The sequence below is a fragment of the Equus przewalskii genome, chromosome 8, assembly GCF_037783145.1.
Source record: "Equus przewalskii isolate Varuska chromosome 8, EquPr2, whole genome shotgun sequence".
Lineage (NCBI taxonomy): Eukaryota > Metazoa > Chordata > Mammalia > Perissodactyla > Equidae > Equus > Equus przewalskii.
The window spans coordinates 55,360,105-55,374,577 of record NC_091838.1 but is presented as its reverse complement, the minus strand read 5'-3'; the positions used below and the strand labels follow the sequence as shown (position 1 = coordinate 55,374,577).

Below are 14,473 nucleotides of genomic sequence, written 5' to 3'. Positions count from 1 at the left end.
AGGCATCTATCTCTGTGCTTTGAAGCGCTGCTTTTGTGAAAGTGGTAGTGGAGTGAGGTACTCACTGTTCCAATACCAGCCAAATCAAAAACTGAAGTTGCTGTTAGAGTTTTTGGATCATAAACATGGGAAACAGTTACCCTTAAAAGCCTGTTTATTGGGCAGGGGGATCTAGTCTTCTTTTATTCCCTTGATACTATTGGTCAAAAGCCCTTGTCCTATTCTGTCTGCCATCTCTCTGCTGATCCCCTTTCTGTCTATTTTCATTTATCCCACTGCTTCTTGCCCAAGTTACTTTCTTTCACTCCTATTGCGTCTTTCCAGTTCCATTGGACCCAACTGTCCCCCATCTTCTCCTTTACCCTTTCTTGTTCTCCGTTACACCCCCTGGTTCACTCCGTCTCTCTGGGTATCTCTCTTTGATTTTCTCTTTCCTCCTCATCCCCCTCGACAGTCACAAGGATAGAATCAAGATACTCCTTGTCCGGGAAGAGCTCATTCCAGTGGGATCAGGAATGCAAACAGACTCTGGCAGGGAGAGCCAATGGGATACAGGACACGGGAGTATCACAAGGACAGGGCTGGTCACCTCCCTCAGCCTGGGGCTCAGGGACCCTCCTGAGGTGGTGACTTGAAGGGGATGCCTGGGGAGCAGCAAGGCCCAGCCCCAGGAGGACGAGGATGGGGAAGAGGTCTCGGAAGAGGACTCAGGGCTGCAGAATCCTAGGACCAGGGGAGAGCCTGGCATTATGGGGTTGCCTGAGAGGGGTGACGTGGGTGAAGGGTGAGAAGAAAATCCGGTTTACTTTTTTCTGTAAATCCAATATTATTTGAAATAATTTAGCTTGTTGAGCTCTTTCAATGTCCAGGAGGAGGAGATATTATATATTCAACTTATAAACTATAACTATTTATTTAATAAATTTGGAAAAGTGATTTCCTAGTTTTAGGGACTCTATGCCAAAAACTTACTTGAGCATGGTTCACCATCAATGCGGAATCCTGCCCTTCCAAATCCAGCCACGACGTTATTTTGTAAGACTGTATTGGTCCCTCTATTTACCTAGTACAATGATAAAGAAAATGCTTTGGGTCATACTCTTAAACAATTATACAGTGAGAGCAAGTATGCAACATACACAGGAAAACTCAGGAGGAAAAATTTAATTCATTATTCGCCCATTCAAATTTATAAAACAAATGGAGTATTGCAACTACCTTAGGTTCTTGCTGTAAAATCATCACCTCATACCATACCTTAGACTTCATTAGAAAACTGCATTAAACAAAATTTTTTTTATTTCAATCACAAAATTCACTGGATGTGGTTCAATATTTACAGACGATAGACCAAATTCCAGCATTATAGTAAGGTTACAATGATTTTATGACTCTTTTTGGGGATATTCTGTTATCAATTTGATTTATTAAAAAAAGACAACTCTTGTTTCTTTCTGCTCTGTATGTTCATTCTTGTCCTGTGTTCACTGTGTCTCCCTCTTAACAGCCTATAGCATGTAGCCAAAGCAAAAGTTTCCTATTCTTTGACCTATTTATTGAATATATTTTGTTTTCTGAATTTTATTCAATTCATTTACCAGGTCTAGTAGTCCAGGTTTGCTCGTATTTCTCTCTACTCAAAAGTTCTTTTTCTCTGTAACCTGAAACTTAGTGCTTGATTATATACAGGCACAAATTGTTTTCTAAAGCCCTGGTTTCCAAAATGGAGTCAGCACACTGCAGGGAATGCACAAAAGATCCTTGAGAGTATGGGAAGGAAACAGTAGCATTTCTATTTGTATTTCTCTGGCAACTTTTAATCTTTCTACTTGTGTGTGTTATAGTGTGTATAATCAAATCACGTAACTGGTACATGCGGATAATTTGTGAAAATTTACAAATAAATAAACATATGTATATTAAAAAAAGACAACTATGGCAATTACAGTGGACCATAAGATTCAACAGCAGCATTCACTAGTTTAAATAAAATAAAAAATCTGGGTTACCATGAGTGTTAGGTAATTACTAAACAATTTTATTTTATGAGCCAAGTCAAAGTGGTAGAAAAGGAAAAGTATAGAGCACAGAAGATTTAGTTCTTGCCTATGGCATCAGCAAAACAGTCAAAATCTCAATTATTTAAAGCATATTAAACACTTTTATTTTTAAAGATTATGATAAAAATCAAGTTAAATGAAATTCATTAAAGTAAAATAAGCTCTTTTTCTTTCAAAAGATATAGATAACTTTAAAGATTTGAAATGGACACTTGATTACATTCTAACATCTATAAATAGATGAAAAGAGAACATTATTACCTCATAAATGTAACTAAGTCCCAGGCTTTCAGATTTTACTTTAAAGTGATTATCAACAGTTGCACAAAAACAGAACTCAATCCTTATCTTTCAAAGAGAGCTATTTTTAATTCCTTTCTGTTCCTATGGCATAGGTAAGTAAAATAAAAACAAGAGGAAGCTGTGTTTCCTCCAAATCCTTTTTCTGCATTTTCTATTTTCTTCCCTGTAATCTACTCTTCACCTAAATAAAGACCTTTAGTAATTGAAGAAACTTCCCGGGAAACAAGAAAGGTCCAATTGCTAATATCAGATAATTGTAAAAAGCTTTGCATATAGAATCATAAGAATTTTAGATGAGAGATTTTAGAAATTCTGTAGTCTATCATTCTAATTTTCCATATAAGGAAGTAAACTTACTCCAGAGTTAAGTAGTAATATGTGGAAAGCACTCAGTCCCTTAGCAGCAGAGAGACCCTATACTAGAACTTGAAAGCGATAATGTTGGAGAAGCAAGAAAATAAGAGAACTATTTAAACCAATGGACATCAACACAAAGAAAAATCCAATAGCTATTGGCGCTCACAACATCTTTCAAGAAAATTCATTCGCTCCTTTAATTAGCTCATTCTATTAGTTCATCAATATTTACCTAAGGAAGAAATGGTTTTCAATAACATTTTGAGATTTACAATTTCTACAGAAAGTATAATCTTCAATAAGGAAATTATAAATTATAACTTTGCATGATTATAATTATAAATTTGTTCACACTACCTCAATTGCTGCGTGCCAGAGAGTTGAACTTAGATCTTTTCTGTTCTGATAGGTTCCTGGCCAAACCGAAAGTGCAACCAAATTTCCTCGGACTCTGTTGGCATCCCCCCATATTCTTATGCCTGTACAAAAAAGGAAAATCCCACCAAATACATATAAATTTGTAATAAATACTATAGGGGAATGTCTTTCATTTTTTTCCATGAAATTAATTTTCCTGTTTGAGCCTGACAAATGAACCCCTGATTTTAGAGCGAGGCTTCAATAGTGAAATTCTGCCTCCTTAATAGACTACCTGAATTAGAATCTTCTGGGGTGCTTGTTAAATATGTGGGTCCACAGGCACCACTTCAGATTTTAACAAACACACGCATAAATTTATACACATTAAATGTTTGTATTATGCTTTATACTGATATTCAAAACAGGATAATCTGCAGGGCCAGCCCAGCGGTGCAGCGGTTAAGTTGGCATGTTCCGCTTCTGCTGCCTGGGGTTCACCGGTTCAGATCCCAGGTGCGGACATGGCACCGCTTGGCAAGCCATGCTGTGGTAGGCGTCCCATATATAAAGTAGAGGAAGATGGGCACAGATGTTAGCTAAGGGCCAGTCTTCCTCGGCAAAAAGAGGAGGATTGGCAGCAGATGTTAGCTCAGGGCTAATCTTCCTCAAAACCCACTCCCCCCCACCAAAAAAAAAGATAATCCCCTAAAATTGAACAGAATTTTTATAAAATAATAATCTTTATTTGTGAATCATCTTTTTGATTGATATGTAAAGAGTATTTTAAGTCACAATAATTTAAACTATTCATGATTAGGTAACCCGCAGGAGATCATGGTCTGGTGAATAATTCTTCTAGAGCTGTTCTGTCCAATATGGTAGCCATAGCCACATGTGACCACTTAAATTAAGTACAACTAAAATTAACAACCCAGTTCTTCAGTCACACTAGTCACATTTCAAGTGCTTAATGACCACATGTGGTTTAGCAATTACCATATTAGCACAGATATAAACCTTTTCTATTGCAGAAAGATTAATGGGACAGCGTGGCCCTAGAGTTTGCAGACAAAATTGCCTCAGAAAGACCTACAATTTAGATGAAATATTATTATATTACCTTCCCCCACTGTAAAGTGGATGATGTTATCATCTATGTCCAATCCATCTGTCCCAAACACACCGATTGCTGGGGAAAAGCCATTGTGAAAAGCACAGCCTCGAATATAAGATGAGCCGTGTTCTTGAATCTATAAAACATCGAGATTCAGTGAACACTTAAAAAATAAAATTAAAATACATCTACAGAAAAAAATTAAAGTAGGCGATTTTCAGGAAACAAACCTTGATAAATAAGATACTCAATTTACATTCCATTAAAGGAGATGATTTCCCAGTAGGTCTTTTAATGCTGGGAAATTTCCATGTATCTTGAGTTTATGATTAAATCAAGCAAAAAAGTTTGCTTACTTAAAATACACACAAAACATTCTCAAGTACTTTCCCGTGCATTTATATCTCTATCATTATAAAATGCTAATGTACTAACAATTCTTTTTCAGAATATTTTACTATATGATGAACAGGGATTTGTTTTTGTAATTACAAAGGTTGATGCTCTCAGCAGCTGGTCACAATTCAAATGTCTATAGGAACCAGTCTATGAGCAAGTTAGGGATTTCAATTTTAAACCTACAAGATTATTTTTTATTTCCATAGGAAATATGAACTCTCTCATTTTTTCTTAAATCACTAGCCCTCTCAGAATATTTATTTTCCTCTTTTTGACATGGATGGATGTCATGGATGGATGGATGGAGGCATGGATATACAGACATGTTTCATTTGAGAAGTTTAAGCAATACTCACATTAATAAAAACTATTTGGAAATATTTTTGGTCATTGCAATGTAAAATATAGGTGTGAAATACTATTATAGATCTTCATTTCTTTCGCCTTCTGTGCTCCTCTTTTTATGGATTTTTACTAAGCATAAATAAATGCATGAAATGTGTAGAATCAAATGCTGATGAGTCTAAAAAAGTTAATGGGAAAAGTACCTAAGAAAATCTTATTATATTAGATGGTGGTCTTAGCAATTCTAAGATATGAGTTAAATGAAAATAAAGTTAAAATCCAAATATTTTATTTTGAATATATGCAAAAGTTAAAAATAAAGTACGAACCTGTCCTAGGTTGAGAAATGTTACCGCGTATCTTGGGTCTGTGCTATCCCTGAAGCCTTCTTGGCCACTGTGATAAAATTCCACATTACTTAGTCTAGCATTTCCTAGGTGGGGAGAGGAAGGATTAAATTTTTTTTCTTGAGACAGAATAAAAAATTTGTGAAAAGCTACCAAAGTTGTTGTAATTTTCCGCATTACAAATTTGTTTTCAGATTTTTCATAGAAATCTCATTAGTTTTTCTTTGCTCCTTTAATCCAAATACAGCCGTATTGCTGAGCTTTTCTTCACTGCTTTCCCCAAGAGCCTTTTTAGACATTTTTTTGCCTGATTGCCTCCCCTCCTCATGAAATTTTAATACCACAGATATACTATACATCTGTTAATGTATGGTGGCCCTTTGGAAGGCTGCAAACCGTTGTTTATCTAAGGTTTTTTTGTCCCCAAAGAATCAATTTTCACCCCCCAGGTGGTGATATTTTCCCTGTCAAGAATGCGTGACATAAGGCACAAGATATAATTTACTTGACATTTCAATTTTGATGCTTTAAAGAACTTTTACATAATCTCTTCCAGAATATGCATTGCCAAGTAGCTGTTGATCAGTTTGTCATAAGTATCATTGAGGAGACAAGAGGCAATTTCATAGATGAGTAGTAACAGCAACAACAATCCACGAGGGATTACTCTGCGCCAAGCGCTGTACACATTGCTTAACAGGCAATGTGTGGTTTAATTCTCATATAACACTCTACGAGTTAGGAATTTTTATTATTCCTATCTTCTAGACAAGGAAACTGAGGCACAGAGATTCATGGCTGGGAAAAAACAATAGAGGATATTCCTTGTTTCAAAAACTGATATCTAATAAAGTGCATTGGAGAAGAGTTACTTTGTACTAGAAGAGAAAAGCCTGTCTCAAAATCCATGGGCCAGCAATTGGATGTATGGTAGAGAACACAAGGATAATAAGATAGAGACAAAGAAATGGTTGTTACAGACCACCTGGACCTACAAAAGCCATAGATGTGTTTACTTACATTACAAAATAATTTACAGGAGCAAGGAAAGTTTGTCATGGGAATAAGGTCTATCATGGGATTTGAAGTGAAACAGACATGGATTAGTATCCAAGGTCACAGCAATTTCATCCCTCTAATCATCTGTTTCTTTATCTTTCAAAGGGGGAGAATACCTATGTCACAGCACTATGAGGGTTAAATGAAATAATATGTGTTAAATGCTTAGCACCGTGCCTGGGATCTTACATCATGATCATCATTACCATCATCACCGCCAGTTAAGCGTCTGTTGGCAGATTACGACCAACAGGTAGAAGTTATAGTTGGATAGCTGATGACCCAAATAAAGATTTTCTAGTTAGAGCTGTTGTAAAGTAGAATAGCAGTATTGCGAACAAGTGAGGATCTGCTGAAACAGCTCAAGTCAAGAACAGATGATCCCCTCCTGGCACTGAGATTTGGGGATCCAAACACCACCTTCCAATACAAAGAACCACAGTTACATGGAGGAACACTTAGTATTCCCAGTCTCAGAAAAAAAAAAATTACACTATGTGTTTGCCATATCAGAAAGTGAAGAGGCTTATAAAAGCTAAGTCAAAAGGATGCCACAAGAACTTAGGCATCAACCTGAAGAGGTTTTAAAGGTCAACAATGGGGCATTTCATTTTGAGTATGAATAAGATTAACAATCACAATGGATTAGAACATATCAAATATGTTTAAATCCACGGAGCTCATAATGATGCTAATAAAACAAAAACTTCTTGTCACCTTTGAAGGATGCTTAGGAAGCAACTCATTATTTTGAAAACTGGTTAATAAGAGGAAAGAATCAATCATTTTTCTTACATTTCCTATAAAAACTGTCCTTCAGGGTTGTCAAACAGTTGTTTGGGAAAGCTTCTCTTTATGGATGTATTCTAGATTATAAACGAGGAGTGAATGGCAGAATGAAAATATCACCATTTTAAACCTCAGTGATTTAACAGATCCAGGCAATGATTATTAATATCTGCTAACATCACAAAAGGAGAAATAGTCATACATTAAGTGCCTACTAATGGACAAATACACCACCAACTATGAAGAATTCTTGCCTAAAAATTGAGTCTAACCATTTTTCTAGTTCTAAGCTACCTATGCATAGAAAATACAAGGGAGGCAGGAACAAGTTAAATTCTAGGGACGCAATCACCAAATTCTAGACTGTTGGGAACACTAGGACAGATGACCTGGCTTCTTTTATAAGTAAACTGCAAGGAAAGACACATGAATCAAAGAGACTTAAGATTCATAAGCAATTGCAGCAGAGATCTTACTTCAATACTTATTTTAACAAAGAAAGTACAAGAGAAAAAAAGAAAGAAAAGGAGAGAGAGAAATAAAGAAAAAGAAAAAACTGGGGGAATTTGAACAATCATTTGATGATAAGGAATTATTACTAACAATTTTGGGTCTTATAGACTTTTAAAAAAACTCAGAGCTACATAATAAACTATTTCTAGATGAAATAATATGTGGTTGCTTTATTTACAGTAGCCAAGATATGGAAACAACCTAAGTGTTCATCAATGGATGAATGGATAAAGAAGATGTAGTATGTATAAACAATGGAATATTATTCAGCCATGAGAAAGAAGGAAATCTTGCCATTTGTGACAACATGAATGGACCTTGAGGGCATTATGCTAAGTGAGATAAGTCAGACAGAGGAAGACAAATACTATATGATATCACTTATATGGGGAATCTAAAAAGGCTAAATTTGTAAAAACAGAAGGTAGAATGGCAGTTACCAGGAGCTGGGGGTGGGGAATTGGGAAGAGGTTGTTTAAAGGGTACAAACTTGCAACTGGTAGATAAATAAGTCCTGGAGACCTAATGCACAGCATAGTGATTACAGTCAACAATACTGTATTAAAAACTTCAAAGTTTCTAAGAGACTAGATTGTAATTGTTCTCACCACAAAAAAGAAATAATAATTATGTGACATGATAGAAGTGTTACCTAATGCTATGGTGTTAATCATATTACAATATATAAATGTATCAAATCAACACGTTGTATACCTTAATATATATATGGCTTCTTCAAAATAATCCCAGGGTTTGAAGAGAGTGGGTGGGCGTATAGATGAAAAAAGATTGACCAAAGTTGATAATTATGGTAACTGGTGATGAGTACATTGGGATTTATTATGTCATTTTCTCTATATCATTTTCTGGTATATGTTTGAAGTTTTCCTTCCAACAAAAATAACAGATCTATTGTGCTTGTTACAAAATGAATTCTGTTTGGATGAGAGGCTGGGCTGGCTGTTACCTAAGGTCATTGTTAATTTGATAATTCTTATTGTCTATGAAGGTAAAATAAGTAGAATAATGTTAGGGATTTGGTTTTGGAGGATCTCTCCTGGGTTACATAATCCCTCTTAAGGCTTTATTTTTCCATGTGCTAAAAACAAGACCCAAAATGGAGTCACTTATGCTAAGCCCACATCACTAAACCAAGACTTAACTTAATTACAGTTTTGGCTTTCCCAGAAATGGAATCTTAAACCAGTCAATCTAGATTGCCCGATCCACACTAGTTGGGTAAGCTGCCTGATAGACCTCTGGTATCCCCTAAAGGAAAGTAATTTTGCAGTAACCAATCTGCTTTTTTGTCTACCATAACTTCCTCGAGCCTGCTCCCCTCTGCCTGTAAGAGTCTTTCACTTTGTACAGCATTTTGTAGAAAAGTCTTTCATTTTGTATAGAAAGGAGCTCCTGCTAGATTGGATGCTACCAATTCATGAATCATTGAATAAAGCCAGAACGATCATAAAAATTTACTCAGTTGAATTTTGTTTTTTAACACGTGTGACTCTATGAAGAAGTGAGAATTATTTAAGAACTGACTAAATACTGAAGACATCATGTTATATTTCATTTAGGAAAATAAATTGAATTCGTACCAACCTTTAAATGTCATCATGTTTTCAGTGAATGAGCTGACCAGGACACGTGCACCAAATGATTCCTTAAACCAACCTGGATAATCTTCGCCAAGTATTTTGATGTTCCTACTCAGTATGCCAACATCGGCTGCTAATGTGTAGCTCTGAGTGGTTCCAGGAACATGGTATCTTTCAGCTGCAAAGAAAGACAGCTAGATTACTACCAATGCTGGGAAATAACTGTCTTCATTAGTTTCTTTGCAGTTGACAGGCTACATAACTTTCTAACATACCAAAGTCAACACAAATGCATGAATTGATTAGAGTTGCATGCTTAAATGTATATAGATGACAGACTGAAATTATGATACCTCTTTATTTATAAAATAAAATATAATCAAAAGCATTTCTTTTATTTACACCAAAAAGATTTTTATAATCAGCAATTATGAAGTTATTGCTTCAGAGGCAGTTTGCAACCACTTCAAATTATACCCGAAAACACTGTTACAAGGCAAGTTGAGAAGCTTAATGTAATTTTGATAGGTGAGGAAATGAGGTAGAGACATAAAAGAATTTGCTCAAGGCCATGTGGAGAATCAGCGACACATAGATCTTATCTCTCCTGACATCTAAACCTTGGTTTGTTCCGCTTCTCCTGTGACATATTTTGCATCCACCACAATTCTTTATAAATATGTAGTAGCATACCAAACACAGTCTGTAAATTTACATCTTCATGATTTGTAAAACATAAATTATCTTCTAAGTTTCTAGAAATCTTATTCAAAACTTCTGGACAAGCAAGGGCATTTCAAACAGAGAAATGTTTGATAGTTTAAATGAAAGAACCTGTAACGTCAAGCTTCAAAAACCATTTGTTTTACAATTAAAAAGTTCTTCCATGAAATCTTTTCCTTTTGATTTAAAGAAAAATAAGTGATAGAGAATGATAGACACATGTGCTGCTGTCAAAATATTGCTTTAAGAAGTTCTTGTAAGTTTCTTTTGTATGTGAGTCAAGTGTCTGCTCGTCTATCACCCTGCCTTACAGCTGGAGTTCTCAGGAGCGTCCGAAGCTTTTCTAACATCACACTCCTGTGTGCTCCCACTTCCTGGGATTCAGATGAAGGTAGCATGCCAAATGGGGGAGGGCTGGGGTGCTGGGAAGGCCTCAATCTTATAAATTGAAAGATCATCTTAGATGATTCTGATTAATTCCTTCTTGCCTTGAGAATTACAATTTCACCATTTGGCTGTAGCTTGTCTAAATATTTACAGCCGAGAAATGTGTTAATGAAACAAATCAGGACAGACATGCTCTTGAATCAAGGGTTCTCAAAATTCAGTGTGCCTGAGAATCACCTAGAAGCTTGCTTAAAACATAAAATGCCAGGCTTACCCCACTGAATATGATACAGTGGTCTTTGCTGAATATTTGCTGAATGAATGAATGCTACAGCAGGGACTATTGGTAGCTAACACATAAATAGGAGCACCTATCTGAGTGAAACACTCCTCAAAAATATTTGTGAGACTATTTTTTTAATTAAATAATTGTAATTACAAAGAAGAGACTAAAAATCTGAATACTTCAGGACGTTTTAATTACGTATTTATTTGGTTAAAGAACAGCCACTTACCGAAGTGAGTATAGGAAAGGGTATCATTGAGAATCAGAATTTTCTGATCATGCAGGATTTTAATGATACTTCTAGTTTCGGTCTGGTGGAAATCATAGCTTGTGGTTGTTATCACAATCTCTTCCCCCACCTTAGAAAAATTCAAGTGCCAAATTCAAGAACAGTTTTTAAAATAGGTTTCTATTTCTTAATAGTAACTATTAAATAATTCTAATTTAATTTTATCTGATTAGCAATCATGGTATTATCAGAAAGAAGAAACTATACATTTAGGTCTCTAAAAATAAATACGCTTGTGTTTGATATTAAGAATTCTAAATTTTGAATTATCTCAGCATTTCCTTAAATTTAATTCAGTCATTAAATAAAATCCCAGGTGCTATACTTTTTTAAAATTAAATAGACTAAAGCAAATATATTCATATGTTTATTAAAAACTGGTCAGGATAATATTCTTAAAAATACTTAAATACATAATACTTAAAGAAATAATAAATAAATAAAAATGCATAAATCAACTTTAAAAATTTCCCCAGATTTTTTTTTACACATTTAACTATCATTTGATATTCCTGAAAAGTGGGAAAGACATACATAAAAATTATTTTTTACCCAAAAACTTTTATATTTTCCTTTCATGACTAACATGTTCATAATGTTCTTTATATATTCTGAAGGACCTTTGAGACTACAATTTTTAAATGCCTGCTATCTGGCCAGCTTTTTGAGTGCAAGCTAATTGCAAAATATACACTTCTTATCTGGTTAATCATATAAGAAAATAAACGCCCAGGAGAATAAAGAAGAAACCTTTTCCAAATGACCCACTATGTGTATTCACTTTCCATCACACATTATTTCCTCTACCTGCCAATCCACAGCATCCATCAGAGACAGGACTTTGGAACCTGCCTGTGCAGTCTCTGAGAGCTTAGTTTTATATATTGACCGTGGAATTCCATGGAGATCCAGCTCACCAAACACCCCTGAAGGAGAAAAACACATCCCTATTTATTTACTACACAGTACTGAGTTAAGTCTTAGTACAAAACAGTTCACTGATATATTTTAATAAGCGACTGGACATTTTAGAATGAATGGAATGAATTGGGGTGTCTGCTCAGGGCTATATAAGAAGGCTTTGACCATTTGACCCACTTCTAGGAATCTGTCCATAGAAATTAAAGGCAGTACACAAGGAAACATGAATGAGGATGCTCACTATAGTAACATTTGGAAATATTAGAAAACTAGAATTATTCCAAATGTACATCAATAGCAGAATGATGGAATAAATTATAACACACGAATACAGTAGAGCAATATGCTATAGAAAGGAAGTGTTATCTATAAATATTGATCTAGAAAGATATCTATAATATGTTAACTGAGAAAAGAAAATTGCATAATAAAATATTTAGTTTGACTAAGTTTTTGTAAAAGGCACAACACTACCACCACAAATCAATATATGTAATAGGAATATGGGCATAGAGAAAAAACATGGGAAGACACACAAAATTTGTTAACTAATGCTAGTTTCCACAAGAGTGGTTAGAATCCAAAAGATATCTAATTTTTCTTCATATTTTTTCTTGATATTGTTCTGTATTTGAAATGTTACCTTTGAAATAAAATAATAAACACATAAAAGCAAAATTTCTTTTTAAAATTGAATTTGTCTGCCCCTGGACATTCACCAGGGGAAAGCTGACTAATTCAATCTCAAGCCATTTTTTATCCCCTTATTTACTGACTGCCACTGTTTTAGAAATTGTATAGTGTAGCAATTATAGCACACGCTAGTATGTGTCTTTTTAGTAAATATGCAGTAGTATTAATAAACGCAGTTATTAATTGTGACCAAATTAAACCTGCTCACTTCCTTTGCTTTCTGGGCTCAAATAGGAATATGCACAAGCCATACAAATGCAACTGGGAGGTTAAAGTTTGTGTGTTATCCTATCAACCGTTGCGATAGGACAACAGACAGCAGAGTCAACTAATCCACAGATTATTAATCCTATAAATGGAATAATGGGCAGAAAAGTTACCTTTTAGGAGAAAAGCACTAAAATATGAAAAGTATTATTGTTTATATAAAGGAGAGATTATAAAGAAAAACGGATTGGAGAAGTAATATACATATGGAGAGATCTGCTAATGTTAGTTTTGCAAAGAATTATATTTTGATTTAAAATGTACACATCTATATCTATTTTAATGTGATATGATTTAATTTTAAAAATCTCTGCTACTTTTATAACCCTTCATTATAAATAAATGTCTGTAAAAACTTCTCAAACCATAACATCAGGAACTGATGACAAGGACCTCAGTATATGTTTTAAAATAGATTCTCAAAACTGATATGACACTTTTGGTATCTGGAAACGCATACCTAAGACCTTTGATCCTTGATTTGGTCCTTCTGGAAGAGCCCACTCCGGTGTAGAATGATTTCCTCTAAGAACAATCTGTAATTCTCCTTTAAAAGGGTTATCTTCCCAGCCACCAATTAATCTACCCCCCTGCAGTGAAGGAGAAAATTGTTAACACTTAAAAACTGAGCAGAAAAAAATTTCCTCCATAAAAAAAGAAAGAATTAGGAAGATACTGGCAGCCTCCTCCAGTAAAAATGAATGAATTTCATTATACAAAGAATGGTATTGTAACTGGATGTGACCTTAATTTAACCCACTCACTTTGGGATAGGCAGTTTATATGATTTTTCCCAAGTCAAACTCATTGTTACTTACCGCAAGAACTGGACCTAAAACTGAGACCTGCTTAGACCTAAACTACTGCTATTTGGACAGATCACACTTTTTTAGGACAATATGACATAGATAACAGGTACCCTTCACACTTACATCCCAGCAATGCCAATTATGAACCATCATTATTAATAATAATAGCTATTTCTAGATGCTTGCTGATTCTATGTCAGGCATAATGTGTAAGGCTTTATGTATATTATATCTTTAACTTTTATACTAAAGCCACAAATTAGTAGTATTATTCTCATTTTATAAGAAGACTGATGCCAAAAGAGGTCAAATAACTTACCCAACTAACAAACAGTGAGGTAAAGATGAGATCGTAGCTTTAATTTAACTCAAACCTCATGCATCTAACTGAAGTATCACATATCTCTAAAGCATTAAAAGATCCGTTTTATCGAAGAAAAGCTACAAAACATTTTTATTTTTTAATTTTTTTTTTGAGGAAGATTAGCCAATCCTCCTCTTTTTGCTGAGGAAGACTGGCCCTGAGCTAACATCTGTGCCCATCTTCCTCTACTTTACCTGTGGGACGCCTACCACAGTATGGCTTTTACCAAGCGGTGCCATGTCTGCGCCCGGATCTGAACCGGCAAACCCCGGGCCGCTGAGAAGCAGAATGTTGTACTTAACCGCTGCGCCACCAGGCGGGCCCCCATTTTTATTTTTTTAATGGTGCTTAATAACTTTTAGGTTAGGCCATTCTTTTTAATGAACAATAATAGAAGACTGACAGAGCAATTAAACTGATTAAACTGTTACATATTCAAGAACATCTAAGGTTTATGAGAAAATGAGGTGATTGTTCCAAACACTTG

At 35.0% G+C, this 14,473-nt stretch overlaps 1 protein-coding gene across 5 annotated transcripts in view; it reads right to left on the bottom strand.

Annotated features, from left to right (window-relative positions):
* Window positions 1-14,473, bottom strand: part of PKHD1L1 (PKHD1 like 1) — a 150,364-nt gene that overhangs the window by 31,919 nt on the left and 103,972 nt on the right. For all 5 annotated transcript variants that reach the window (XR_011543146.1, XR_011543147.1, XM_070630830.1 and 2 more), the window contains exons 56-63: window positions 13,274-13,403; window positions 11,740-11,858; window positions 10,873-11,002; window positions 9,252-9,425; window positions 5,268-5,371; window positions 4,201-4,330; window positions 3,078-3,199; window positions 973-1,063 (exon numbers count right to left, since the gene is read on the bottom strand). Coding sequence is in view for 3 of the 5 variants with exons in the window: in XM_070630830.1 (XP_070486931.1) it covers window positions 973-1,063; window positions 3,078-3,199; window positions 4,201-4,330; window positions 5,268-5,371; window positions 9,252-9,425; window positions 10,873-11,002; window positions 11,740-11,858; window positions 13,274-13,403 (1,000 nt within the window). In the remaining 2 variants the exon portion in view is untranslated. The remainder of the gene's footprint in view (window positions 1-972; window positions 1,064-3,077; window positions 3,200-4,200; window positions 4,331-5,267; window positions 5,372-9,251; window positions 9,426-10,872; window positions 11,003-11,739; window positions 11,859-13,273; window positions 13,404-14,473) is intronic.